Raw genomic sequence first — 26,954 nt, 5'->3', positions numbered from 1 at the left:
TTGTTTACTCGATTCAGCATTTTTTTATTATTTTTATTTCTTGCTAGAGCAATCCAGATGAGTTATAAAACTCACTGCAGGACGAGAGGAACTTATAATACAAAGGTGGGAGTTAATAGGTACAATTTTACATTGGTATTTGATATCACAATTATAAGTTTCACATACGAAACAGTACACAAATAGAAAAGGGGAGGTTAAGTAGAACAAACAAGAATGAACAATAAAAGAAACAGACATATATAAAGGAAACAGACGGATATACACATAAGCACAGAGCCAAGGTAGGAATTTAGAAGAAATTACTTACCACCAATTCATTGGTAAAATAGATTATGCTCGATTACAAATACAGTGGATAGAAAAGGAGATAGAGAGAGAAAGAAACAAAGTACAACACGACTTACTTTGTTTTGTTTATTAAAATTACGTATTTTTGTTTTCATATATTTAAAAAAAAAATTCTTTTAAAGCCTTACTTTGAATTTTTATATCTGGGAGAGAGTTATAGAGTGTATACGCAAAGATTTTATTTCATATTTCGTAGTGTGTGTTAGAGGAATGCGGATTTTGTTGTTATTCCGTGTAGTGTGGCTGTGGATGTCTTGATTGTAAAGTAAAGTTGGGTAATTTGTAGAATGGTGGTCGTGATTTCATGTTTGAGAAGGACTGTGATAGGAACGACACCGGAAATTGAATAGATGTCCTTGACATGTGTGTCCCATGGAAGACCAAGAACATTTCTGAGAGCTCGGTTTTGACCTGCAGGTCAGCTATCAGTTTCTTTGAGGCAAGAGAGAGGATAGGTGTGAATGTACCATGGCATAATACACCGAAGTTATTATATGAATGGGTGTAATCCTTGAAGCAGTAGTAATCCTTTTCGTTACATTTTTTACGCACCCAGCAATTTGCGCGCTAATGTAAAAAGGACTAGTAATTCTTATCCAGATTTTATTTCCGAGGACCAAATGGTGATATTACAGGGCGAGTTGCCTGTATACTGTCAAATTTATTTATTGACAAATCACCAAAGTTAAACGGTCACACCTTTGTTACTCTTTCCCTAACTATCCCTCGTTTATTAATTTGGATGGCTATGGTGTAAATGCTCCATGTCTTATTACATATTATATTAGTTCCAATATAGGCAGGTTGCCCATTCTAAGGAACCAAATGCTCCGGTACGTATGATTTTAAGTGACATCAGACGAGAAGCTTCTAAACTGTCGGTATATGTATAAAGCAAGTATATATATATATATATATAAACACTTCTGTTTTTCTCCGAGATGAGTAAAACATACCGAAGTAATATAAAAGCCATAAAGCGGCAGCGTCACAAATGTCCACGATCAATTTAAAAGATCTGATAAAGTCAAGAGACGGTACTGCTACGACCCTCGGTTGAGGCGCAGTAAATAAAAACTTAACTCTGTACGGCGAGCGGTTGTCGAGAAGTTCTCTTCGTGGTTGATATATAATTTAGAGATCTGGACACTGAGGATGTGTATGTAAGATCTGCAGGTGTGAGTGTGTAAGTATCTTGGAGTGATACGAGTTCCAGTGTGTAAGTATCTTGAGGTGAATATACAGGGTGTATCGGCACTAACCCGACAAACTTTAACCAGCTATTCCTTAGCACATTTGGAGTAAAAAATGTTATGGGCACTTTGCTGTCCGGTAGCATTTTTTTTTCAATTAAAAACAAAAAAAATTAAAATTTCCACACTACATCACTGTCATGGGCATTGCGTTTCGTGTTAAACAGCTGTTATAAGCAAGTGTGTCAAAAAGCGTCTTCGCTCTTTCGCACACACTAAATAATAATAGTTAAAAATGAGACGAATGGTGCCGTGCTATTTCGTTGTGACTGTAAACGTGCGCCAATATAGGTACACACGTGCATTATTCAACGGAATTCGAATAAAATATTTGCCAGATGGGTTTTCAAACTTTATCAAAGGATAAAACAGTGGTGACATGTGGTGAAAATATGAATAATAAATTTTTTATTAAAAAAAAACGTTACCGGACAGCAAAGTGCACATAAGATTTTTTACTCCAAATATGCTAAGGAATAGCTGGTTAAAGTTTGTCGGGTACGTGCCGATACACCCTGTATGGATTCCACACAATAACAACTTTATAGATTTAGTTGAATTACTTTATTTAGATAGAAGTACACTTATTTACTTAATTAAATGATAAGTACATTAATTAAATGACAATGACAATAATGCGTAGAGGTGCAGCGTGTAAGCAGCACAAGTGATGTTAATTGTGAACATAGGGGAACAGCTTGTTCCTGTTTATATAGTATTCCACGTCTCTGGGACCGTGAGAGCATTGTGGACTTTAATCCCTAAGATGCAAAAAAGGGTCATGTGACTAATTTGAATATTGCATCATTGATTGGTTTCCCAAAATAATAGGGTTCCTTTTAAAAGTGCCGAAGAAATGAATGTTTGCCATTATAGCTTACTTTTGGGGCACCGGCTAAGATTAACAGTAATATTAAGATGTAGAAAGAAATAAAGGTTGACTTTAATTACTTAGATTTATAGCATAGGCTGGGATTATAACAGTACCAATGGCGGCATTCTCACAAAAACAGACGTAACGTACATCGAAGCTATTATCATTTATGTAATTAATTGCTCGGCCTGATCACGTAATCAGATTGCTAGATCAAATATCGTATTACGAACTAACCCAATTCGAAAGCTCAGGCGGATGCCGAAAGGATCGCCTATCGAACCTTCGTTAGAGACTAACCTTTGACACCAATAAACAAAAATTATTAATAATATGGTATTGGTATCATTAATCTTTGTAACTATGTTCTGCACTTCATCGATGTTTTAAAATGTGAGGTGCAGGTTCAGGCCTTATTATGGTAAAAAATGTTGATTAATGTATGATGTACACATCAAATATGCATCAATATTGCATCTAATAACACTGTCTGATAGGAGAATTATTTCAGAACTGGCTGGGTTACACAGAGTCATTAACAACTTAATTTATAGTCCTGCCATCGTTGCCACTATTAAATTCCATATGCCGACTAGGAATGCAAGACAAAATATAACATGCTTCTGCAATACATAGACGACCAACTATCAGACACACTCACTGACCAATAGAATGCATGATCTGGGCAACAAGTATGGGGGAGCTTTGATTGGGTTGATTGATTTATTTATTGACTCCATTTATAGAATTAAGCATAATCTATACCAACACTTTGTCAAATCCTACAAATTAGAGTAGCGTTGGTAAATTAGTTTTAATGTTTTGTCCTATATGTAGTGTTGTTGTAATTTCTTTTTTTACTTTATGTTACTCTTACGTTTTACTAATATTGCTTCATATTAGTTTTCTTGATTTTTTTAATTAAGTTTTTTTTTCAATTATATCTTAATATTTTCCCACTATACTTGTAATCACAACTTTACAATAGTGTATTTTGTACCTACTTTACAATGAATGGATTACATTTATTTACTGTCAGTATCTCCTGGATAATACAGATATTCTCCTATGTACACTGCATCATGTATCATTTTTATGTAAAAGCCTTTTTAGGCTTATATATAAATAAATAAATATGACAATCACTTAAAATGATGGGATTTATTCACAGAATATGCAAACCTTTCAAAGACCCTCCCTTTACAGTGCCTTAATCAGAAGTAAACTTTAATATGGAAGCACTATTTGGAATCCACATTACTGTAAATATGAAAACAAGGTAGGATCGGTTAAAAAAAATATATTGGCATTGGAATTTCGCCTAAGCTGGAATTTTTTGAGATGAGATTTAAACCTCTACGCCATGAGAAAGTGCATAAAAAATTAACAGAATCGCTTGCGCTTGAAACAATTTGGAGTTCATTTTTGATTTCACGCAAATAAACATTGACAATCTCAATAGCAGTTGGAATTCTTGTGCGGTAGGTATTCACATTAAAAAGAAGAAAAAAAGTTTTATTATAATTGAATCTGCTTAATAAAATCTAGAATATAAAGCTTTAAACATTTTAAATATGATTTAAGATTTTATCAAAAGTATTTTTCGTATTTGTTTTTGGGGTGTTATGCCGTGTTGCGCTAACTCCTTCTTTAGCCAACTTTTCGGACAGCATTGCAGTGTCCATCATCAGGGCAGATGTGTTATCTAAAAAAACATTTTGTATACATTGCAAAAGTGTTTAAACATTTTGTATACATTGCAAAATTTTCCTTAAGAGGACGCTACAAGCCAAAAATGTATATTTTTCTTTGTATACCTTATATTGTATCTAATAGGCATTAAAATCGCTTGACAAACGGAGTCTAGAAACGTTAGATTTCAAGCACAAAACTGGTTTTTATTTATTTTGTAAATAATTTTACAAGAAATCAAAAAAGTTAATCAAGTGAAACTGTCACAGATATCTCTTCTAAGTCTGAACTCGACTCCAATTTTCATTATAATTTTGAAATTTGCCCATTTAAATAAAATTAATATTTAAATTCACCTTTCATTTCTCAATAATTTTAAATGATGGCCAAGAACACCCTTGAAGGGTGAAAGCCAGAAATAATGGAAAAAAAACAACTGTCACAGATAACCTTAGCTATAATCCTGTATTTTTTTAAGTAGTTTCATGTACGCGTTCATACATTTTTATTTTTAAAAAAAAATTTTAGTGGTTCACATTTATATTTTTTATTGAGTAATTTATTATTTTATTTGTATTCTACTGAAGCGAAACGATAGTAAAACCTTTAATTTATCTAAAATATATTTTTTTAAGTATTCATATTGTGCACCAATTCGTTATAAAGATTAATCAAAATAGTGATTTAGCATTAAGCTTCGCCTTAAAGGACGTTCTTTATTTTAGTTGATTAACAAGGAAAAGCTCGTACCTGCTTGCCAGCAGAGCGAGTGGTAGTTATCAAGCCTGTAAGCACGTAGATAAAAGTGGGATTTGACGGCTGATCTGTCTACGTCATAAAGAGCTTTTGACGTAATCCGACAAAGTAGACTAAATACCCGGCTAAAGTACTCAGCACATAAAGCGTACGTCACGACTTGACAAGACGATGCTGTGCCGTGGATTTCTTAAATGTGGAAGAACCATAATAATGTAATTTCATCGCAGAAAGCAATATCTTTGCGGCTTGACATTGTTCATTTTATTTTATTTTTTAATATAAAACCGCTGAGACTTGAGGAGTTCTCATCAGATTAAAATAACTTTACTTGCTTGATTATTACGATGTCGGTAAGTAAATTAATATACCTTAAATATGAACCATTTTATGATTAAAACCGGAGGTAAACCAAGTGAAAAGTTATAAACTAATACGGGCGTAATACTACCACTAATTAATCCTTTCGCTAATCCTTTGAGACCGCTCGTTCAAGACTGAAGGCGAAGCTTAATGCCAAATCACTATTTTGATTAATCTTTATAACGAATTGGTGTACATTATGAATACCATAAAAATATTATTTAGATAAATTGAAGGTTTTCCTATCGTTTCGCTTGGGTAGAATACAAATATAAAAATAAACTACATAATAAAAAATATAAGTGTAAACTACTAAAAAAAAAAATTTTCAGTAGAAATGTATGAACGCGTATAGAAAACAGCTTTTTAAAAATACAGTATTATAGCTAAGATTATCTGTGACAGTTTCATTTGATTAAGTCTTTTACTTTCTTATAAAATTATTTACAAAATAAATAAAAACCAGTTTTGTGCTTGAAATCGAACGTTTCTAGACTCTGTTTGTCAAGCGATTTTAATGCCTATTGCCTACGATATAAGGAATACCAAGAATATACACATTTTGGCTTGTAGCTTCCTCTGAAGTAATGGATCACCAGGGTTTGAAGTTCTAATACTTTACAGCCTGACATAGAAGACATAGTCCAAAGAATAGTAACATACCGTCTGAAGTTCTTTTGAAATTTCGTTGGACATGCTAATCCTTTCTGCTACATGCATCAAAACATGACTGTAATGTTGACATTTCCCCTTAAATTTACATTTCGTGTAAAAGGGAATGAACATTATTACGTTTACACGCCTTTCATTCAATGTAAGACAACATTGTTACGGAAATATTATCATTATTATTAATCCTATCCTAACCATCAAAGCTGAAAATCCGTTTGTTATTATAGAAATAGTAAAACCTCTACGTGTAAGCGAGATAAATATTGTAAGTTTTAAAATTAGCACCCCTTTTTGATTCATAATGTGTCCCTTCGTGAACGCACCTTTTTTCAGCTCTCAACATAATCTTTAATCGATTAAATAGTATTAAATAATGTGGTTTACCGCGTCTGTCTGTTTGTGTGCTTAGTTGTTCTAAACTACGCGTCAGGTTTTGATAGGTTTATCACTATCATTTAGAGAATTTCTTCCGGAGGGTTAATATATATATATATATATATATATATATATACAATGTTTTCCAATAAGAGGTGTTATTTTGATATTCAATCGTAAAAGATCAATGGTTTCGTTGCTTGTGTGGCACGTAGCGCCGTCTTGTTGAAAGTAGACGTTTTCCAGATCAATACCATTTAATTCCGGCCATAAAAAATCATTAATCATCTCTCGATAGCGCAATCCATTCACCGTAACTGTTGCTCCAGGCTCATTCTTCCGCATTCTTCTTACAAACCTTTCTTAGTTTATCACATACACCACAATTATTGGATTCACCTGATCGTGCCATATCTTCCTTTGGCGCCCCCAATACTTTCTACCATCCACTTCCACTTCATAATTTACTATCCTTATCAGCTAAACCGGACGGTTTAACCAAGTCTGCCATATTCGGGCCAAAAAATTATGTAAAATAACATTTTATTTTATTAAAATTACATTGCTTGCTATCTGGACGTTAACACAACTTGAGCCATATCAAGCAGCACCAGCGTTTGGATTACGAACTAACTCTTCAATTAAATTATATTTTTAATGATTAACTAACGTTTATAAGACAAGGTTTTATACATAGCACAAAGGATAACAAATAATTATAAGCAATAATTAGTCGCCCAAAATATCGTTAAAATTGTTAAATGATTATAATTTTTGTTATTTGTTTTTGGGGTGTTATGCCGTGTTGGCAGATGTGTTACAACACAGATGTGTTGTCTGTCTGAAATGCTGTCCGAAACGTTGGCTAAAGAAGGAGTTAGCGCAACACGGCATAACACCCCAAAAACCAAAAACAAAAATACTTTTGACCGTGAAAATCTTAAATCATAGATGATTATAATATTTGGCAATATTTGGCGTGTTGGAAATAAGCCGACGTGGCTCAGCGGTCCAGAGCATCTGACCGGACATCAAAAGGTGAGGGTTCAAATTCCCGTCGGCGTCATTTATTTTTGCTCGGGAGATATTTTCAATTTGTATTGATATTTCGGGCGACTAATTATTGATTATAATAATTTGTTATCCTTTGTGCTATGCATAAAACCTTGTCTTATAAACGATAGTTTATCATTAAAAAAATAATATTATTTAACAAGTCAAAATATTTCACCAACAAATGTAGATATAATATGTCTCGACGCCATCTAGTGAGAAATTTAGCACTAACAAAGCCTTTCCTACAAAAATAAAGTTGGTTGTTTACAGGTGGAAAAAATATAATAAGCAGTAATTGTTGATTGAAGTACTAGTATATATTCAATTATTTGGCGTGTTGGTTCAGAGCATCTGACCGGACATCAGAAGATGCGGGTTATTATTTCTTATAATAATTTGTTATCTTCAATTAAAGTCAAAATCTCTCCCTCTTACAACATGGGTCTCTTCAAGACTTCACTTCATTCACTTCACGTTCACTTCATTCTCCCACAAAACTATTGACAATTCAGTCCAGCCTTTTCTCCATATGTTTTATTTAAAACTGATACCTTTCATTGGATTGAAAAACATTTCCTCTCTTTCAAAACATTTGCAGTTATTTACAAATAAGTTATTGACTTCAAATTGAGTTTTCTTCTGTTTTGTTTTCAAGATTTCAGTTTCAACTTTTATAATCAGAAAACATAATAGTTTGAGTTTATAAAACTTAAAATATATTTCCTTTTCGCGAAGCCTTTTCATATCTTTTGTTGGTATTTCAACTCAAGTTCAGAAATTGAAAACTTTTGAAACTTCATTATCATGTTTTTATAAAAGCATTTTAATTTCAAGTTACGAAAAAGTGTGGAATAATTTGTAGAAGATTAAAACTGTCCAATTATATGGAGCAGTAAAACAAAAATTAAAAGGAGATCAGAATTAAACGGGTTGTTTTTTTTTATCTTAAACCGCACAGTCCCAACTGCTCCCAACCGTTTGGAGCCAGTGAGACTATGGCATCGCCAATCGGGGAAGAAGATTGAAAGTGGGGAAGTACCTGGCTATTCAGATCTGGTCACCAAATACGGCCACAGCCATTTCAAGCAACGTTTCAATTCCGAATGGTGGTCTTACACCAGGACTCTACTGAGAACTTCTTCCACTCTTGAACGTGCCACAATTACACATTATATATTATTTTAAATGAGAATTAACACAAATTAATCAAATACAATTTACTTGCGCACGCCACGATTTGAACCCGCGATTTCTGGCTTGCTAGTCGAGAGCCTTACCCCTCGACCACGGAGGCCTTTAATTAAAGACCGTTTGAAGAAAACTTTTTATTTTTCATCTGTAAATGGCTTTAAAAGGTTTGACATTCTTCTATCGGAATAATTTGTTATGCAGCCATCAAGGCACTGTAGTAAGCGTACAAAGATGGTTTGAAAGGTAGATATGTAAATACGAATGTTAGAGGGAGCGCGCTAATATTAAAAAAAACGATAATAATTAAAATGATGGAAATATTTAATAAAAGACGATTCGTTTGAAATACAGCAAAAATCTCTCGATAAATGCTTTTGTCTTTTTTTTATGATATACCTACTGTGATTTTTTTCGTGCACAGGCATATAATAGACATGTAAGTTTTTTTTAGATTCTCACGGCCGAAAGCATTTTTATTGTTTGTTTTTGGGGTGTTATGCCGTGTTGCGCTAACTCCTTCTTTAGCCGACGTTTCGGACAGCGTTGCAGTGTCCATCATCAGGGCAGATCCGGTAGATCCGAAGATGTGAATGTATAATAGACATAGACATATTAAATAAAAGAACAAAACGTGTTTTTAATAATTTTCGGAGCTTACTTTGCGAATTTTTTTCTATCGAGGGAATTTCATATAATTGACGATTCGGCATTACAAATGTATAGATATTATCTTCAAAAATAACATTTATTTTTTTGTGACTTAAAAACTTGAAGAGTTAACTAGAAACTCTTTATAAATTGGTTATGCGGAGGCTTTAATGCTCCGGGGAAATATATCCGTTTGCAAGCGTCATTCTGTATTGCATTCGTATTTTATTTTTAGCCACAAGATATCCAAGAATGTTGCGTAATACCCACACCACAAACTACAAAGTCTTTAAAAAGCTTTAGAAAAAAGGAATAAAAGTATAGGAACTAACATTATTCTAATGGATAAATTCTATTTATGGGAAACTTTTGTAATATTATCGGTACAAGGAGAAAAATGAGTACGGCTATTTTATAAGATACTGTAAAAAAATGTGACAGCGCGAACATTTGAAAAGAAATAGGGAAGATGTATTATTTTAAGGTTTCTAAAATATCACTTTAAAACGAAGTAAACAAAAAACTTTGCAATGTTTTTTTTATCTCATTATCTAACCGTCGCTTCAACCACACTGGGTAGCATAGTTAATAACGAGTTAGGGAGGTATAAATTAATAGCTTGGAGCATATACTATATACTGACCCTTATGCAAAAAATGAAATAATATACTGTTGACTGACCCTTATGAAATAACATACTGTTGTTAACCGTCATTAAACGGTTGGTATATATATATACTTTGTTATTACTTGCAGTTTTCTTTATATTAAGCCCCGTCTGCTGTACACTTAATGATGTTGTAAGGTAACTTATAGGGAGTTCACATCTCCAGAAAATAACAATAACACACTGGCAACATTACAAACTCCCGCGAGATCCCTTACGCAAGCCTTACGAACGATGCCTTAGGTGCCTCGATGCCTTACGAACCATTTCATTCTCTCTCCAGTGGTCTAGCCGCCGGTTTAGCCCTAAATCTCTTCTAACGTACGCGATCTCTTTTGTTCATAAAATAATTGTAACGTGAGTTTTGTTAATATGAAAACTAAATTGAAAATATTCGAATTCTCATTTTTACACACCGAGAGTAATCACGCAACCTTGGATTCTGCGGATTGGAGAACCACAGAATCATTTAGCCAACAACCCATTTAAATTGGCGATAATCACAATCCTCCAAAATGTTCTTACTTACTTCTATCAATATGCATTATTTAATATATTCTGTTAATAAAAAATAGATAGAAGAATAGGATTTTAAGTAACTGGGAGGTTAAGATGAAAGATGCAATTTTCTCAGAAAATGACAAAGAAACTTGTCATTAAGTGCAAACAATGTAGACATACTAAAGGGGTTGCTATTTTCATGCAAGACAATGAAATTTCAACAATGAAGGTTCTCATAATATGTTTGCATCAGTTCTTCGTGAAACGCAGCCTGAGAGTTTTTTGCAAAATCGATTAGTGTATTCCTGTAAACAGTTCATTTTACGTGCATAGCTCTGCTAGCAAGAATAAATTAATCATTCTGAAATAGAATCCGCAAGGTGGATACAATACTTTTTTTATATATGAATACCACATAATAATTGTGCCAACGGGGTTATTGTATCTATTTTAGGAATTTTGTAAGGCAGAAGGAAATGTGGGAGGACAAAGGGAAGAAGAAATGGGAAGATTGGAACAATAGTATCGCTTAATTGGGGAACATTAATATTTATTTTATGTCGTTATAAAATTAATAATTTATATATATGTGGTATTTAACATTTTTTTAATCTACTATGGTAATATATTACAAATACACTAAAACTTTAAATAAAAACAACTAACAAGGAGTTTACCTCGGAGTTCCTCAAGGATCTGTTTTGGGACCACTTTTTTTTATTATATGCAATAATGATGTAGTCAAATGCCTAAACTACTGTTCCATCAAACTGTGTAATACACATCCAGATGGTTGAATATAAAAACGTTGAAATTAGATGTAACTAAAAGAAAATTCATGGTGTTAGGTAAAAAACTAAATAAAACTATGACGCTAAATATAGTCAATCGAAATATTGAAGAAGTAGAAAAAATTAAATACTTGGGAATTATAATCGACAATGAATTAAAATTTAACTGTGACTTTGATTTGTTGACTAGAAATATTGCAAAAACGGCTAATTTCTTTTAGAATAAATGGAAAATTAGAACTTAAAGTGAGGAAATTAGTGTACAAAAAATCTTCTTGAGAAGCTGTAGGAAGTGGGGAGATGGGGAGATGATGAAAAGCAAAGTAAGTAAGTACTTGGATCTGGTTTCCAACTACGGTTACACCAATTTCAAGCAACAACGCTTTGATTCTGGAAGGTGGTCTTTCACTTGCTCGATATCAGAGTATAAAAATCTTGAACATGCCTATCGCAGGTATTAATAATAGTTAATACAGCATTTTAAAAATTCAAATAAGGAATTATACAATTTGTCAAAAGAAACTTCACAATCTCTTTGAATTATGATTGTCAGTTCTTTTTCCAATTTTCTTCAGGCAGGTAGGTTCCGTAGTGCCTTGTCAAAGTTCGCCGTTTAATCAAAGTGTTTCGGAGAATTTGAACAATTCATCAAATTTCAACGTTCATTTTCGGGTTCTGTGAAAGACTTATTCAAGTTCTGTTTTTATATCATTTTAGGCTAGTTGCTTGACAAAACTGAAATAAAAACAGAACTTGAAAAAGTCTTTCACAGAACTTGAAAATGAACGTTGAAATTTGATGAATTGTTCAGATTCTCCGAAACAACCCGTCCTAAGGCTTGCTTGAATAACAAAGTGGGTGAAACAGTTTTTCGAAACCTGAAACGGAACGTACGACCTCTAATATCCTATTGGATGAGCTCAAACATAGTCTAATAGGTTACCCATAGATGGTGTTAGCTATGAGGAATAATAGAGAAATAAATAAAGCGAGAATCTCAAGGTCGGGGTCCATAATATTCCAACCGTCTGCTAATTAAGATATCTATCACAATAAAATTTCAAGTGTATTTTTTTAAAGTTGGATTTTTACAAGAAAACCCCGGAGATACAAATTTATAGACAGATGAAATGCCAAACGGTCGAGTTGAAACAGGACTTTGCGTTTGATGTCCAGTCAACTTTTTTTTTCAAAGGAAGTAATTACTTTTGTGGTTAGACATTATATTTTGAAAATCAAATACTTTCCACGAGTTTTTATTATTTTTCACATCGGCCGCTTTCACGTTATTATTTATATCCTGACGAAGCTTTTAATCTAAGCGAAACCAGTCGATCTGAAAAATAATAAGAACTCGTGTTTAAAAATAAAGTATTCGATTTTATTAAAAATATTTATTTTTTGTCCTGTTCCCATCATTAATATCTGTAAATGTTGCTTCAGCAATAATGGAGGACTTAGCTTGCAAAGAATTGAACGCGCGAATTTTGGATGCGATCCCGAAGCTTTGAACCACTCTGATGCAAACCGGTTTTAATTGGTGGACATCACAAAACAACATCGACATAATCGTCAACAACACAGTTTCCTGGAAATATTCAATGGAAATACAATGTATGGTACAATTTTGAAAGCTATTATTACATATCAAGCGGCTTACCTGGAACGAACAGAGGGATTAGTTGACAGTATGTTTAGCGAATTGAATGCCTAATCTAGTTTATTATTTTCTGTAGTTAAGCGTTAAACAGCATAAGTCACGAACCTTTTGAAGTGCATTTTGTATTTTGCATATTAATAGAGCTGTGACGTGACCTTATTTTCCCGTTAAATGCGATAAATCGCGGTGAAGGCTTGCAAAATATCGATTGATGCTGTTTTCAAATAAGGTTTTTTCAGGCTTCAAGAGAACATAACGTTTTTCTCTTTTATTTGATCAATTGAAAATTGTTTTGCTGGAAAGCGGCATATTTTGGTCCGTTTGATTAGATTTTTTTTTTTAAACTAGAATAACATATTAAAATTAACGTTTGTTTAAATATATATATACATATGTGAAACTGCGCAACAATCCCAACTGCTCCTAACCGTCATCCAGTGAGTCTATGACATCCCAATTGGGGTATGTTGTGATGCTGAAGGTAGTAGGGAGGGGAAGGAGATAGGGAAGAGGAATGTGAGAAAGTTCCTGGCTATTCAGATCTGGTCACCAAACACAGCCAAAGTCATTTCAAGCTACGTTTCCATTGTGAGTGGTGGTTTTACACCAGGGTGATACTGAGTGTATCTTCCAAACTGGAACGTACTGCAAATATATTATTTAATTTACTAAATTGTGCAATACACAAATTAGTCAAATAAAATTGACTTGCGCACTCTGAGATTTGAACCCGCGACCTGCGGCTTGCTAGTCAAGAGCCTTACCCTCGACTACGGTGACCGTCATGTTTTATTTAGCAATTATCATTAATATTTTTTCAAATACGTATTTATTTGTGACTTGAGATAAAAAGACTACCATTCGGAATCAAAATGTTGCTAAATGCTTTTTAGTCGTGTTTGATGACAAGATCTGAACAGCCAGATACTTTCCATACTTTTTCTTTATTTATTTATTAACGGACATCGTCCAAATTACAAAATAATAACAAGAATACAATAAAATGAAAAATACAGCAGTAGACAAAGGTACATGAAAGCAAAGACATAAGGCAGATATAATATAAGAAAATAAAGTGACAAGTCAAATCAAGTCTAGGATACACCGTGGGTCAGGACCACAGGACACTTATAATATTCCGTCACTTGTTTAGCGACTGGCAAAAATCATTCAGACTTTGTCTCTTCGTTTTGACTTGAGTTGACCAGTCTACACATTCTGGACAATGGTGAATAATATCCATAATTTGTCGAATGATGGTTGAGGAAGAGCAGTTCATTATTTCTGAGTCTTTGCGAGGGGATATTGAAGGGAATGAGTTGCAGTAGAGTAGGTGAATCAATAATACCATTTATAATTTTGAAGAAGCAAATGAGGTCATTTCTTTCCCGACGGACTTCCAAAGGAGAGAGGTTTAGAGTTAGTTCAATTTCATCATATGAGTATTTGCCTTTTTCTAAACCTAGCCTCCTAGCAATCCCTCTTAAGAACCGATGTTGAACAGATTCAATGCGTCGAATGTGGACAGAATAAAAAGGAGACCAGATAACACAAGCATATTCAAGATGGGGGCGAACCAAACCTTCTTCCATCTCATTTTCCTCCCCTCTACCTTCAGTCTCACAACACATCCCAATTGGGGCTACCATAGTCCCACTGGTTCCAGACTGTTATAACTTTTGAGCGGTATTGAGATAAAAATACAAATAAAATGTTCATTAAAAAACGTTTTTCTTTTGCTCTTCAAAGATCATTAGATATATTGAAGAATAAATTATTATAATTAAAAGAATGGATTGTTTCGGAAAATTCGAACAATATTTCAAATTTCAACGCTCTTTTTCTATTTATGTAAAAGATTTTTTCAAGCTCTGTTACTATTTCAATTCTGTCAAGCAACCAGCCTATAATGACATAATAACAGAACTTGAATAGGACAAATTCTGCGAAACAACCCATACTTATGATTATAATAATTTATTATTTGAATAAATATATATATTTAAAATTGAATGTGTGTTTGTTTGTCCCGTACGAGTGCGTTTTAATGGTAAAAGAATTGTTATTCTTTTTAATGATAAACTAATGTTTACAAGACAAGGTTTTTTTATGCATAGCATAAAGGGTAACAAATTATTATAAGTAATAATTAGTCGCCTGTAATATCCATACAAATTGAAAATATCTCTCGAATAGAAATAAATGCCGCCGACGGGAATTGAACCCGCACCTTCTGATGTCCGGTCAGGTGCTCTGGACCACTGAGCCACGTCGGCTTATTTTCAATTCGGGAGATATTTTCAATTTGTATGGATATTTCAGGCGAATTATTGCTTATAATAATTTGTAGAAGAAGTTGGTGACGCTCTAAAATGACTAATTATCTATGAACTGGAATGAGACACGGATTTGAATTAAAGACTACATAATGCAGTTTTTTCAGCAGCAACAATGTGGATTTCATAACAATACATGAAGTGAATGTTAAAAAATGTCAGGGATTCCTGAGAGAGACAAATCAAATAATTATTCGTAACAAAATGGGACGTAAGTGATGAACGAAAAAAGAGGTAGGTATGTAGAATGTATGACTTGGAAGCAAAGACATGGCATGATCATGTGTTGGCATCACCACGTTGTCATTCAAACGAATTCACACCCCAAACTTTACCCAAAAATGTATAAATCCCTGAGCAACCCCAGGTATACGTCAGTTAGTCATTAAATAAATAACCGAATCCAAGACCGATAACTTCCTCTAACTTTTGATTGCTTTTACAAATTCAATATTCAAACATTTTCAATACAGCGATTTAAATACAGGGAATCGACGTAAAAATATTTCACGAAATAATGAATAATTATCATATTATAAATCTTTTAAAGTTGTAAAATAATTATTATTACTTTACAAACAATGTTACAATGATGAATTTTTTTGAACTAAAATACACTTTTAAGCCCTCAGGCCTCTTGCATATTTCGTCAGGAGGTTCGAGTATTTCCGCTTCGCGGCAAAATCTAAATAAATGGAATATTATCGAACGTATCTGAAAACTAAAAATTGTTTTTGAAAATAGCTTACCTTAAGTTTTTACTGGACTAAAATCACTAATAACGAAAAAAACTACGCGTTTTATTATAAAAATGTACTATAAACATTATTGTCACCTGATTTTTTGGTTTAGGCATGTAGAGCGAATGAGCGAAGAAAGGAGTGTAAGGAGAATATACGGTGCACATGTGAATAATAGCAGAAGTCGGGGACGCCCGAGGAAGACATGGCACGACCAAGTGAATCAGATACTTGAGTCGGGCCATGTCAAGAGTCAGAATAATAGAAGAGTATGTATGAATGTGAATGAGGCAAGGAGTGTGTGGTGTGACCGAGTTGTTTGGCCTTATCTGGCCTTATCTGCCTACCCCTGCGGGGAAACGGCGTTATGGTTAGTTAGTTAGTTTATTTTTTGTAGTTTCATGTAAAAAATAATTAATATTTTTTTCTCAAACTTTGGTCGTAACTTTTGGTTTCATTGACGTGTACATTTTAATACTTCGGTGATTAACTTTTGGATTTGAATATAAAGCGTTGTGTTTTTTTTTCTTTCTAAATTCGTTTAGTTCATATTTCTCACCATACGAGTTGCCCGAGAGGTTAAATGATCAGAATATGCTTAAATAGTCGGGCAGAAGTATTTTCACCGACAATTTAAAAAAAAAAATTATAAATTATGCATTTGATGTCGAGAATTGTTTGCATTAATTTGTTTTCGGATTCTAATTCGTATTACTGGAAGTTGGCATTTATTTCAGTGCAGAAATTCTGGGACTAACTACCAAAATATGTATTCCTCATTTCCCAGAATACTTATGGAGGTAAATAATTATACGAAGTCAGTGGATATCTTTAATTTATCACTAAACAAACACAAAAGATTGTTACTGAGGCACAGTATAAATAATTATAGAATTAATTTTTATTATTCATATGCAAAAGCCCTTAAAAAGGACATTAGCAAATAAATAAATAAATAATGTAGTCTTGGGATAAGCATGTTTAGGTAGTTGTGAACTATGCGCAATTTCATAAATCTCCTGGGATTTGATATGTAATTACAATTTCTATTAAAGTTATTCGTTATGGAAATAACTTTGTAGTTTGAATAGCCCAGCAAAATGTATAAAGGTGGAGGGGGAGGGGGGAGGGATAGAACCACATGTTTCCTATTTGGTAAAATTTAAGTTTTTAATTTATTATGTTTACTCCCAGTTTTACTCATTTATTAAAAAATAATACAAGATTTCAAATTATAACAGTGTGCAAAAAAATTGTTTTTATTCCCTAATTATTCTACTACTTTATAAGGTGGGCTCGAGGAGCTCGTGTTTATGGGAGGAGTAAGTATATAGGTACAAAAAGAAAATGCTTAAAAGGCGATGTTTAAACACTATCCAAATTAAATAACTACAAACGGTATTCAACATACTAATTAACATAATTCAGTGTTCAAAATAACTACAAATATATTTCAATATTCAAATTAACTACAAACATATTTCAATATTCAAATTAACTACAAACATATTTCAATATTCAAATTAACTACAAATTTAATTCAATATTCAAATTAACTACAAACATATTTCGTAATATTCAAATTCACTACAAACTTAATTGAATATTCAAATTAACTACAAATATATTTCAATATTCAAATTAACTACAAACATAATTCAATATTTTTTCGTTTTCCTGTTAAAAATGGGGCTACAGACCTATAACGAATGAATTGAAAGATTTCCTAACAAAGTATCAGTCAAAATCATTTTTTTATCAGAACTGTGTAACACGTGTTCATACAAATACTGATATTGAAACTGACATACTTAAAAACCGCCAAATGGTTCCCCCGGTCGAGGTTTGCGAATTTTTGTAATTATTGTTTGTTTTTAGAGGAATAGACAATTTGCAAAGAAATACCATCCGTTTTTAAAACGTTGGCTATGTTCGCATTAAAAAATATGTTTAATTTTTTAACATTGAATATTCATTTAGACTTAAATCAATAGGTGTTCCATACAAATAAAAATAAGATTTGTTTATCCAAGACACTATCTACGTTACAAAAAAAATCTTTAGAACTTTGTATTCATTAAAAAATAATAGAAGTAAAACATTAGATGAAGATAATATTGTTCATTCTGAATTTGAAATATGAGATCGACAAAAATAACGTAAAATAATAGTGGCCGAGAGGTGTTGTCCCAGTAAGACAGAGATCCTGGGTTCGATTTCTAATTGAGACCGTTACCATTTTATTTTTATGTGTCTTGCTCTGTTTCACGTTTCATTTAGATTTATTAGTATTACCTTCTTCTTTAATAAATATGTTTGATGGTGTGCGTCCGTTTGTAACATCAAAATCTACAGAATTTCATTTTGGGCTATGTTAAAAAAACAGCGAATCTCTTCGAAATGAATGTCAACCTAGAATATTTGTGACATGATAATACAGGGTTTTCCAATAAGAGGTGTTATTTTGATATTCAATCGTAAAAGATCAATGGTTTCGTTGCTTGTGTGGCGCAGCGCCGTCTTGATGAAATTAAACGTTGTCGAGATGAATACCATCCAATTCCGGCCATAAAAAATCATAAATCATTAATCATCTCTCGATAGCGATCAATTCACCGTAACTGTTGCTCCAGCCTCATTTTCGAAAAAGTACGGTCCAATAACTCCGCTGGACTATAAACCGCACCAAACAGTCACACGATGAAGATAGAGAGGCTTTTAAACAATAACTTTTGGGTTTTCCGAGCCCCAGATACAACAATTTTGCTTGTTGACGAAGCCACCGAAGTGAAAATGGGCCTCATCACTCAAGATGATTTGCATTTGATTCACTCAAGTGAATTTTAATAATTTCAATGCGTTGTTGAAGCGTGTATCGTTCCATTTTTATTAATGGCGTAGTTTCTACTTGTCAAATGTCAAAAAATGACAGCTTCAAAAGTAACATCTACCGAAATAGCGGGCTATTCAAAATAACACCTCTTATTGGAAAACCCTGTATTATGTCAAGGTCTAACCCCCAAGGGGTTAAATCAAATTTAATACCCCACGTTAATTAAGTACTGATACTATTTAAGTTCTGATAATTTATTGCGAGAGCTGTTAAATAAATTCTGTATTTTTAAATATATCTCCACCTCAAAAACAAGCAAGAATACACAGAGAAAAATGAGTATTGCTAATTCATTAAGAACCTCTTATAATTATTGGTAATTGCGATAAAAACAGAATTGCAAGCCTTACGAATGAATTAAAAAAATTTACGATAAACTTTTAGTATACGAATAGTAATTTATGAAAATCCGAATATTTTTGCATTATAACTAGAGACACCCGTTCATAGCTTTAATTTTTAAGAAATTTAGCATTAATTATTGAAAAAAATAGCTGTTATGGCTTTAATTTTGCGTTTTCATAGCGTTTATAGCTAAATAGGATAACAACAAGGAATGGGAGTCAGCAAGAGGGGAAAAACAATTAAATTAGCAAAATCACTTGAAACGTGTTTATTGTATTATTGATTGAAACGCAGCATGGCACCTGTTTCTACAGTGGAGTTTATCATGGTCGTTCTACGATCTGTCAATACAAGATTATAGCGACTAAAAAATCTTTTAAAACACCATTTATCGCTTTAATTCGCGAAAATATCGTTTATGCTATGAATGGGTGTCTCTAATTATAACGTATTTTAAACTTTCTTAAATTGGTGTTTTATCAATAAAGCCTGTTGATTGTATCGTGTGGGCAAAAATCGATTTCTCTCCGTGTGACTTCATCGATTTCATCGCATCGAACCTAGTTTGTGATGAGGTTTTTATTTAACATTAATCTGAATTTTGATTTTCTTTTTTCAGACTTCGCACGGGTTGGTGTGTTCCCCGAGGCGTTTCTCCGCTTACCCCGGCGGAACAGGCTGCCATATTGGAGGTAATCAAATGTACCCATTTAATGAATTTCTACCTTTTTAATATCTCATCTAATCTTCTTTCCTTTACACTATTCGGGTCGGGGAACCATCGCCTAGATATGGCGAACCTCCTTGCCCTGCGCTTTATAAATAAAAAATCAATACTATGCGACAAATTACTAAAACAACATTATCTACGCTAATTTGCAGAATTCATCTATTTTCTGGTATAAGGTATAGATTACACTTAATTCCCTGTGCATATATCAATAGTACCCCCAAACTTGTTGCCAAAATCATGCATCCTATTGGTTGGTGAGTGTGTCTGATAGTTGGTTGTGTACGTTTGCAGAAAAATGTTAAATTTTGTTTTGTGTTTCTGGTCGGTTCATGTAATTTAATGGTGGCGACGATGGCAGGGCTCTTAATTGTTAATTGTCAGACAGCGTAATTAGATGCAATTGATTCATCAAACTTACATAAAATTTATGGAATAGCTGGCTTCTGTTACTTCTCTCAACTTTGCCTGTAACCGCACTTAGGATTTTCAGCGTAATTTTTTTAAATTTTCATTATTTATTTTATGCATTTAGAGACTCACTGTGATACGATTCCTTTCACTGATTCAATATGCACTGAAGTAGTAAACCAATAGAAGTGTATTGTGGGTTTGCCCTTGCGCCTGAAGTACCTAAGCTCTATTTTGCCTTACTTTTAGTGAAATTCATAATAAATTTCCAATAATGTGAACAGATAATCAAATTATTAGCCTGCCTGTGGCCTGGAAGTCGAAAGGTCGTAACTAAATTGACGACACATATCGGTATTTTTTATTTAATCTTTTGTACGAACTGAAATTATTAGAAATAATATCTTGACATAAAAAAGTGTCTTAAGCGTGGATTTGGTTACATTAAAATGTCGATATCATTTGTATATTCGTTTTGCTAAATTATGTAGACGAGGAAGTTTGCTAAATAATTTGTTTGGGAACGGTAACATTGAAATAGGTTCCTATCATAGGCATTTAAATTAAGAGACCAGACAATTAAGGAAAGGGGAACAAACCAAGTTTATTTGTCAATTAACGAATCTGACAGTATACAGGCAACTCGCATTGTAATATCACTATTCGGTCCTCGAAAATAAAATTTGCTTACGAATTAATAGTCCTTTTTACAATGGCGCGCAAATTGCTAACTAACTAAAAAGCCCAAATCGAGTAAACAAAAGGTCGGACTTGTTTTCAAAATTGAATATTTTGTTTGACTATTTAGATAGAAACTTTTACAAATGTGTTATAATTTACCCACCTCACACATTTTTCGCGTCGTTACGCCAAGCGGTTCATTGAAAAACGAACATTCAGAAAATTCCCACAATGTCAAAATTTTGCCTTAATTTAGCGATCTTTACTTTTCTGCGCAAGGTCTGGCTATTTCAATGTGCGCTCTTTGGCGGTCAATGTACGACTGATGTCGTAGTTTACTCAAAGCATTTTCGAACCCTCCTGGTGTCAAAAATATGGTCACGTGGTTTGCCTACGGATGTGGATTTCTATTGTCCCTATTCTTAATATGTCGAGTAGGTACTCTTGAACTGACTAGACTAGGTAAAGATCACGCATCCAGGGATTATATATTCAGCAATTAAACCACAACTAAAAAACGAAAAAAATGTTGAGTTGAGCACTGAAAATGTGAGCACGCACTTAATCTATTTTTCGAATAAAACTCCCCTTAAGGCGATGCCATACGTAGTAATGAAAAATCATGTGTTTTTGGTTTGAAAATTTGGTCGCGTAGAAATGTTTCAGATGCTTTAATTAAATACTGCGAGTAGAATACATCTTGGCCTTTAAAATAATCGAGTATTTTTTAGATTAGTCTTTTTATAAGCCCAGAAAAAAATTATGTATAGGCCTATGAAAACTGCTTTAAAGTTCAAAATCTCCTACTTATGAACCCATTTTCGGTTATGATTTTATTGTATAATGTGGCAAATTAAGTTATTTATAAAATGATCGGAAAAAAAATTATGCCTGAATATCCAAAAAATAAAATAAAAGAACTTTTTGGCCATGTTTTTTTCTTGCATAAATCAAAACAGGAGGATGGTGTTAAGCGGGAATTTAAACCTTATCGCCAGCTACGTAAGGGTTGTTATTGATAGCGGCTCAATTCAAAATATTACACGACGTAGTGCATCTCCTTAAAAGGGCTTGCTTCGAGGCACTAAACGAGTTCAAAGAAGAATGAAAATTAATTAGATGAAAAGCTACTAATTCCTGGATTTGCGGTACCAGGATAACTACCTACTAAAGGTTCTTAAATTTCCAATACAAAACTACAATATACAATGCCAGGCAACTGTAAAAAACGCAGAACGCGTGCTAAATGGGCTAGAACCAAAAATGTTCGTAGTCAGTGTCGATATTTGTTTCCATTTAAATCTACTTGGAAGGCATTTTTAGAATGAATTATTTATGTCCAAAATGTGAGACCAAATTCACATAAAATTGTTGCGAAATCCATGATTCAATCGAAGATTTAAGATATTGTTTTTATTGTTTTTTTGTGAATACCGTAACCGTCTGGGGCTAGTGAGACTATGGCATCCCCATTCTGGGTACGTTGTGAAGCTGAAGGTAGCGTGGAGGGAAGGAGTAGGATAAGAGAAAGGTGGAAAAGTACCTGGGTATTCATATCTGGTCACACCAACTATGGCAAAAGCCATTTCAAATATCGTTTCAATTTTGATTCGTGGTCATCTTGTAGGGGAACACTGAGAGCATCTTTAACTCTGTAACTTGCGCAAATATATAATACCCGGCGTTGCTAGGATTTATCCTTAGGAGATAGACATATAATACCATCGTGGATTTTTCTGTAGGTCTTTGTAAGATATACAATTTCGTGGTACATTATTTTGATGGATCTCGTAAGGTTTAGCAAGCGTTAATAATGTAAGTGACGGAATATATTTTTTACGACTTGATTGCAAAACATGCAAACTTTCTATAAATATAATATGCATGTATTATATATATAAACCTTCCGGGAGAAATTCTCTTAATGATAGAGAAAACCCTATCAAAATACGTTGCGTAATTTAGAAGAACTAAGCACACAGACAGACGTGGAAAACGACTTTATTTTATACTACAGGGTTTTCCAATAAGAGGTGTTATTTTGAATAGCCCGCTATTTCGGTAGATGTTACTTTTGAAGCTGTCACTTTTTGACATTTGACAAGTAGAAAATACTCCATTAATAAAAATGGAACGATACACGCTTCAACAACGCATTGAAATTATTAAAATTCACTTGAGTGAATCAAATGCAAATCATCTTGAGTGATGAGGCCCATTACCACCTCGGTGGCTTCGTCAACAAGCAAAATTGTCGCATCTGGGGCTCGGAAAACCCAACAGTTATTGTTGAAAAGCCTCTCTATCCTCAACGTGTGACTGTATGGTGCGGTTTATGGTTCGGTGGAGTCATTGGACATTACTTTTTCGAAAATGAGGCTGGAGCAACAGTTACGGTGAATGGATTGCGCTATCGAGAGATGATTAATGATTTTTTATGGCCGGAATTCAACAACATAAATCAAAAGTATAGCAGAGTTGTCTATCCATTTCTATGTTCTTATTAGGTTTGTAGGTACATAATATAAATTAGATAATAATATAGAATATCCATTGGAAATGTGTTTAAGACGAGACAATACCCCAAAATAAAGTCAAAATCTTACCGAGGTAAGTGAAAAAAACAAGTACAAAAATATGCGATACACTGCCCTGCTGTATTGTCTGGACCTATGGTCGAATTTTCCGAGAAAATACTCATATAAAACAAAGTGGGAATCCTAACGACGTAAGTGAAGAAAGCGTCTACAGAAATATTCGTCGCGCGGCCCTTCGTTTTGGACAGACCTACGGCCAAATTTACCCTATCAGGCTTAGAAAAATGATCTTTCCGCAGGGTTTATTAGAATTAATTCTGATAAACGTATTACTATAATCTCAGATGTTTCTGAGGGGAAGTTTTCAAAAAATTCATTGTCTAGAGAAAATAAAATCTACAAAATTATGATGAGCCACAAAGTGAATGCTTTTTACAATTACGTAAAATAAAATCTGGTGCACATCGCTAATTTCATAGTCGAAAAACGTTTTATACATTTTTAAAACCGTTTTACGTAAAATATTTTAATGGTAAGTTACTGTTTATATTAACCTAAAATATAAATTTATTATTAGGGTCATTTACTGCATTTTTCATATTCCATTATTAGTCATAGTTTTCGTGGTTCTTTATTTGAATTTGGTCGCTAGTGTTGAGGTCCGTTATTATACGTTGTATAGAAACAATTAAAATTATTCCCGTTATCTTTTGGACCCATAAAGCACTTTGGAAATTGATTGTATAGGTAATGAATTCTCGATAAAAAGGATATAAAAATAACTGTATTTTTCTTTTCAGTTTTCCCACCGCAAGACAAAATAATTAATTACACAAAGGCCTTTATAAGTAACTTCATGCTTTTGTTATCTAACCGAAGTTTGGTTCAAATTGGAACTTTTCATTTCCGTTGGCTCAATAGTAGAAAGTTAGTGTGTTGACTTATGTACATGTACAGGTCAAAAGTTTATAGATGTTGAAAAGAAATCCAAAACCATTGTAGTTTCACCATTTGACCTATTGACCATTGTGGTCAATACAAACTCCTGTTTTGCTAGTATTTCTAATGTTTCTTTTTGTTTTTTATACCTATACATACTCGCAGTGGCGTCCACAGAGGATAGGTGGACTTAAACATATAGGCAGTACGAAAAACAGCGAATTTTATTTTTAAATATCAACCCACGATTATTTTATCTTTTGGTTTGACTAAGGATTGAAGCTTTCTCTCCAGGTACTGGAGTAAATCGCGTTACCAACCTTACCAGATACCGATCATGTAGGACTGACATTTATTTCGTATTTTAACTGCTGTAATTTTGACCAATTTCAGAGATGTACGTATGTTTCTGCTATCGTGGTACGAGAACACGCCGTCAGATGGAATGCAGGAAAACACTTCTTCTTCTTGACATATAAATTTATTAATTCACAATATAATTGCAGAGGATCTTATTTTCCTCTGCTAAAACTTAAACTGAAAGAAATAAAGGTCTAGTTTCCTTTATTCTTCAGTTTTCCCTAGGTTTACATAAACCTAGTAATTATCTCACGACTGACTGCCTAGGTACGCATGTACCTACCAGTTATAGCAACACTCTAATACTGTCCTTTTTCTGGGAGGTATCTGTATTTAAACTAAATTCTGAAGGACATTTTACCAAAATAAAGATGTTCCACCCGCTCGTTGGCAAACAACATTCTTAACATAAAATAAAATGCATTTAACTATTCTTAATGATACAAACGTGACTTAAACAATAGAAATATTTTAAAGGAATTATTTTGAGGGAGATGAAACTTTATTTGGGGTTTTTATTACTATGGGACAGGGGTGGGAAAGGTATTGGCAAATATTTTTAGGCATAATGGTTTAACTAGGGTCATCATAAAATCGAAGGCGAACAGCTCTATTTGAAAGCTGCCGCCGCTTGCAGTAAAATGTCACCAATTCTTAAATCATAAATGATACAAACAAGGCAATATGTTTATAAAAATACCAGGCCAATGAATTGTTTTATTGTAGGGTCGAATCTGCAAATGTGGGAAGCTACACTATCTTTAAAAATACGAATTGTGAGAACTGGCCAGAAGGTTAAATTTTACTGAGCAATATGTAATAGTCGCATTCTGGAAGATACAACGTATATGATGTGTCCGCGTGTATATGTAATTGTACGCATTGTCACTCGTTGTCAATAACAATGCATACATTGATAGTATGCAAGCAACACAATGATAGTATGCATTGTCATTGACAACGAGTGTATCTGCCGAGTTTCAGTTCGATCGGATCTCAGAAAGTGGGTTATTTTCCACTTTAAAGATATGCGTTCATTAAAAACAAATCGAAATGGATTTTAAAATCAATTTTATTCTTCCGCACAATTACACAAAAGAAAGCTATCATAATAATGTTAATGTAATGTTTTGTTAGTTGCTGATTTTACTAACTAATAGAGCTACCATTAGATGGCACCGATTGTTACTTTTGTGATTTTTTCCTTTTTTGTGTAGAAAATAGTAAGCATTTCTTAAATACTTAGTTCCTGCTTTTGACATGCAGAGCGGTCGGTAGAGCATCCGCTGCGCTGCGGTTCGACTTTGATTTTATGTGTTTTTGAAATGTGGTTTACCTCCACTATTCTTCACAGCTTTCCTCTTGATACACCTTCCTAAGCCTACGTCTGGGTTCCTTCTGCTGGGATACTTACTTGGTATCACTTTACGGTATCTTGTCATCTAGTTTTCTTTCTGCACAGTTATGGTAAACACTGTATAATATTTTTCTTCAGGTCATCAGGCGATCCGAAGCCCTCGGCCTAGCCGAAGCGCGCCGCGTGGGCAGACTAGTAGAGCGTGTCGAGTGCCTCCGTCGCTCTTCGCAGCCGCAGGTGGCCGCCCAGCCCCCGCCGTCTCGCTGCTCAGCCGCGCGCTGCCGGGAGTGCTCTAGAAGGGCGCCGCTGCTCACCCCGCTCAAGACGTGCGCTGGCTGCCGCAATAGGTTCTGCTGCAAGTGCTGCGCGGAGAGCGCCATCAATAGGTGGGTAGATAGATACTCTTGATAAATGATGACAGCAAGTCTCTAATCCACTCAAGAAGAGCTATGCAGCCAAAATCTGCCTACAAATATCCTTATACACTTGAAAACTCAATCACGGTCACTGGCTAAGTGGAAAGCAGAAGAAGCAAAAGATGAATTGAATAAAATATCACAAGGTGTCCGGAATGTCGGTCGATCTATCAAAGCGATTAAATGGATAACCAACTACTTAAAAAAATCGCCCTCAAGACTAAAAAATCAATCGTATTAAAAATAATAAAGAAATGTCAGACTTTGGAATCCCCCAAGGTACCATGCTTGGACCAATCCCATTTCGATAGGCTTTTGAATTCGACCAGTGCACCAACTATATTATTGTATATCCGTAC

The 26,954-nt window shown here is 33.8% G+C and overlaps 1 protein-coding gene across 1 annotated transcript in view; it reads left to right on the top strand.

Moving 5' to 3' along the window:
* The window catches only part of Rph (Rabphilin), a 136,114-nt gene that overhangs the window by 76,830 nt on the left and 32,330 nt on the right, over positions 1 to 26,954 (top strand). The window contains exons 2-3 of the mRNA XM_089644938.1: positions 19,784 to 19,856; positions 26,318 to 26,565. Coding sequence (XP_089501064.1) covers positions 19,784 to 19,856; positions 26,318 to 26,565 — 321 coding nt within the window. The remainder of the gene's footprint in view (positions 1 to 19,783; positions 19,857 to 26,317; positions 26,566 to 26,954) is intronic.

This window comes from Hesperophylax consimilis, chromosome 22, assembly GCF_061612785.1.
Source record: "Hesperophylax consimilis isolate HC1 chromosome 22, BYU_Hcon_1.0, whole genome shotgun sequence".
Taxonomy (NCBI): domain Eukaryota; kingdom Metazoa; phylum Arthropoda; class Insecta; order Trichoptera; family Limnephilidae; genus Hesperophylax; species Hesperophylax consimilis.
Note: the sequence above shows the minus strand (reverse complement) of the source record. Positions and strands in the feature narration are given on the sequence as shown.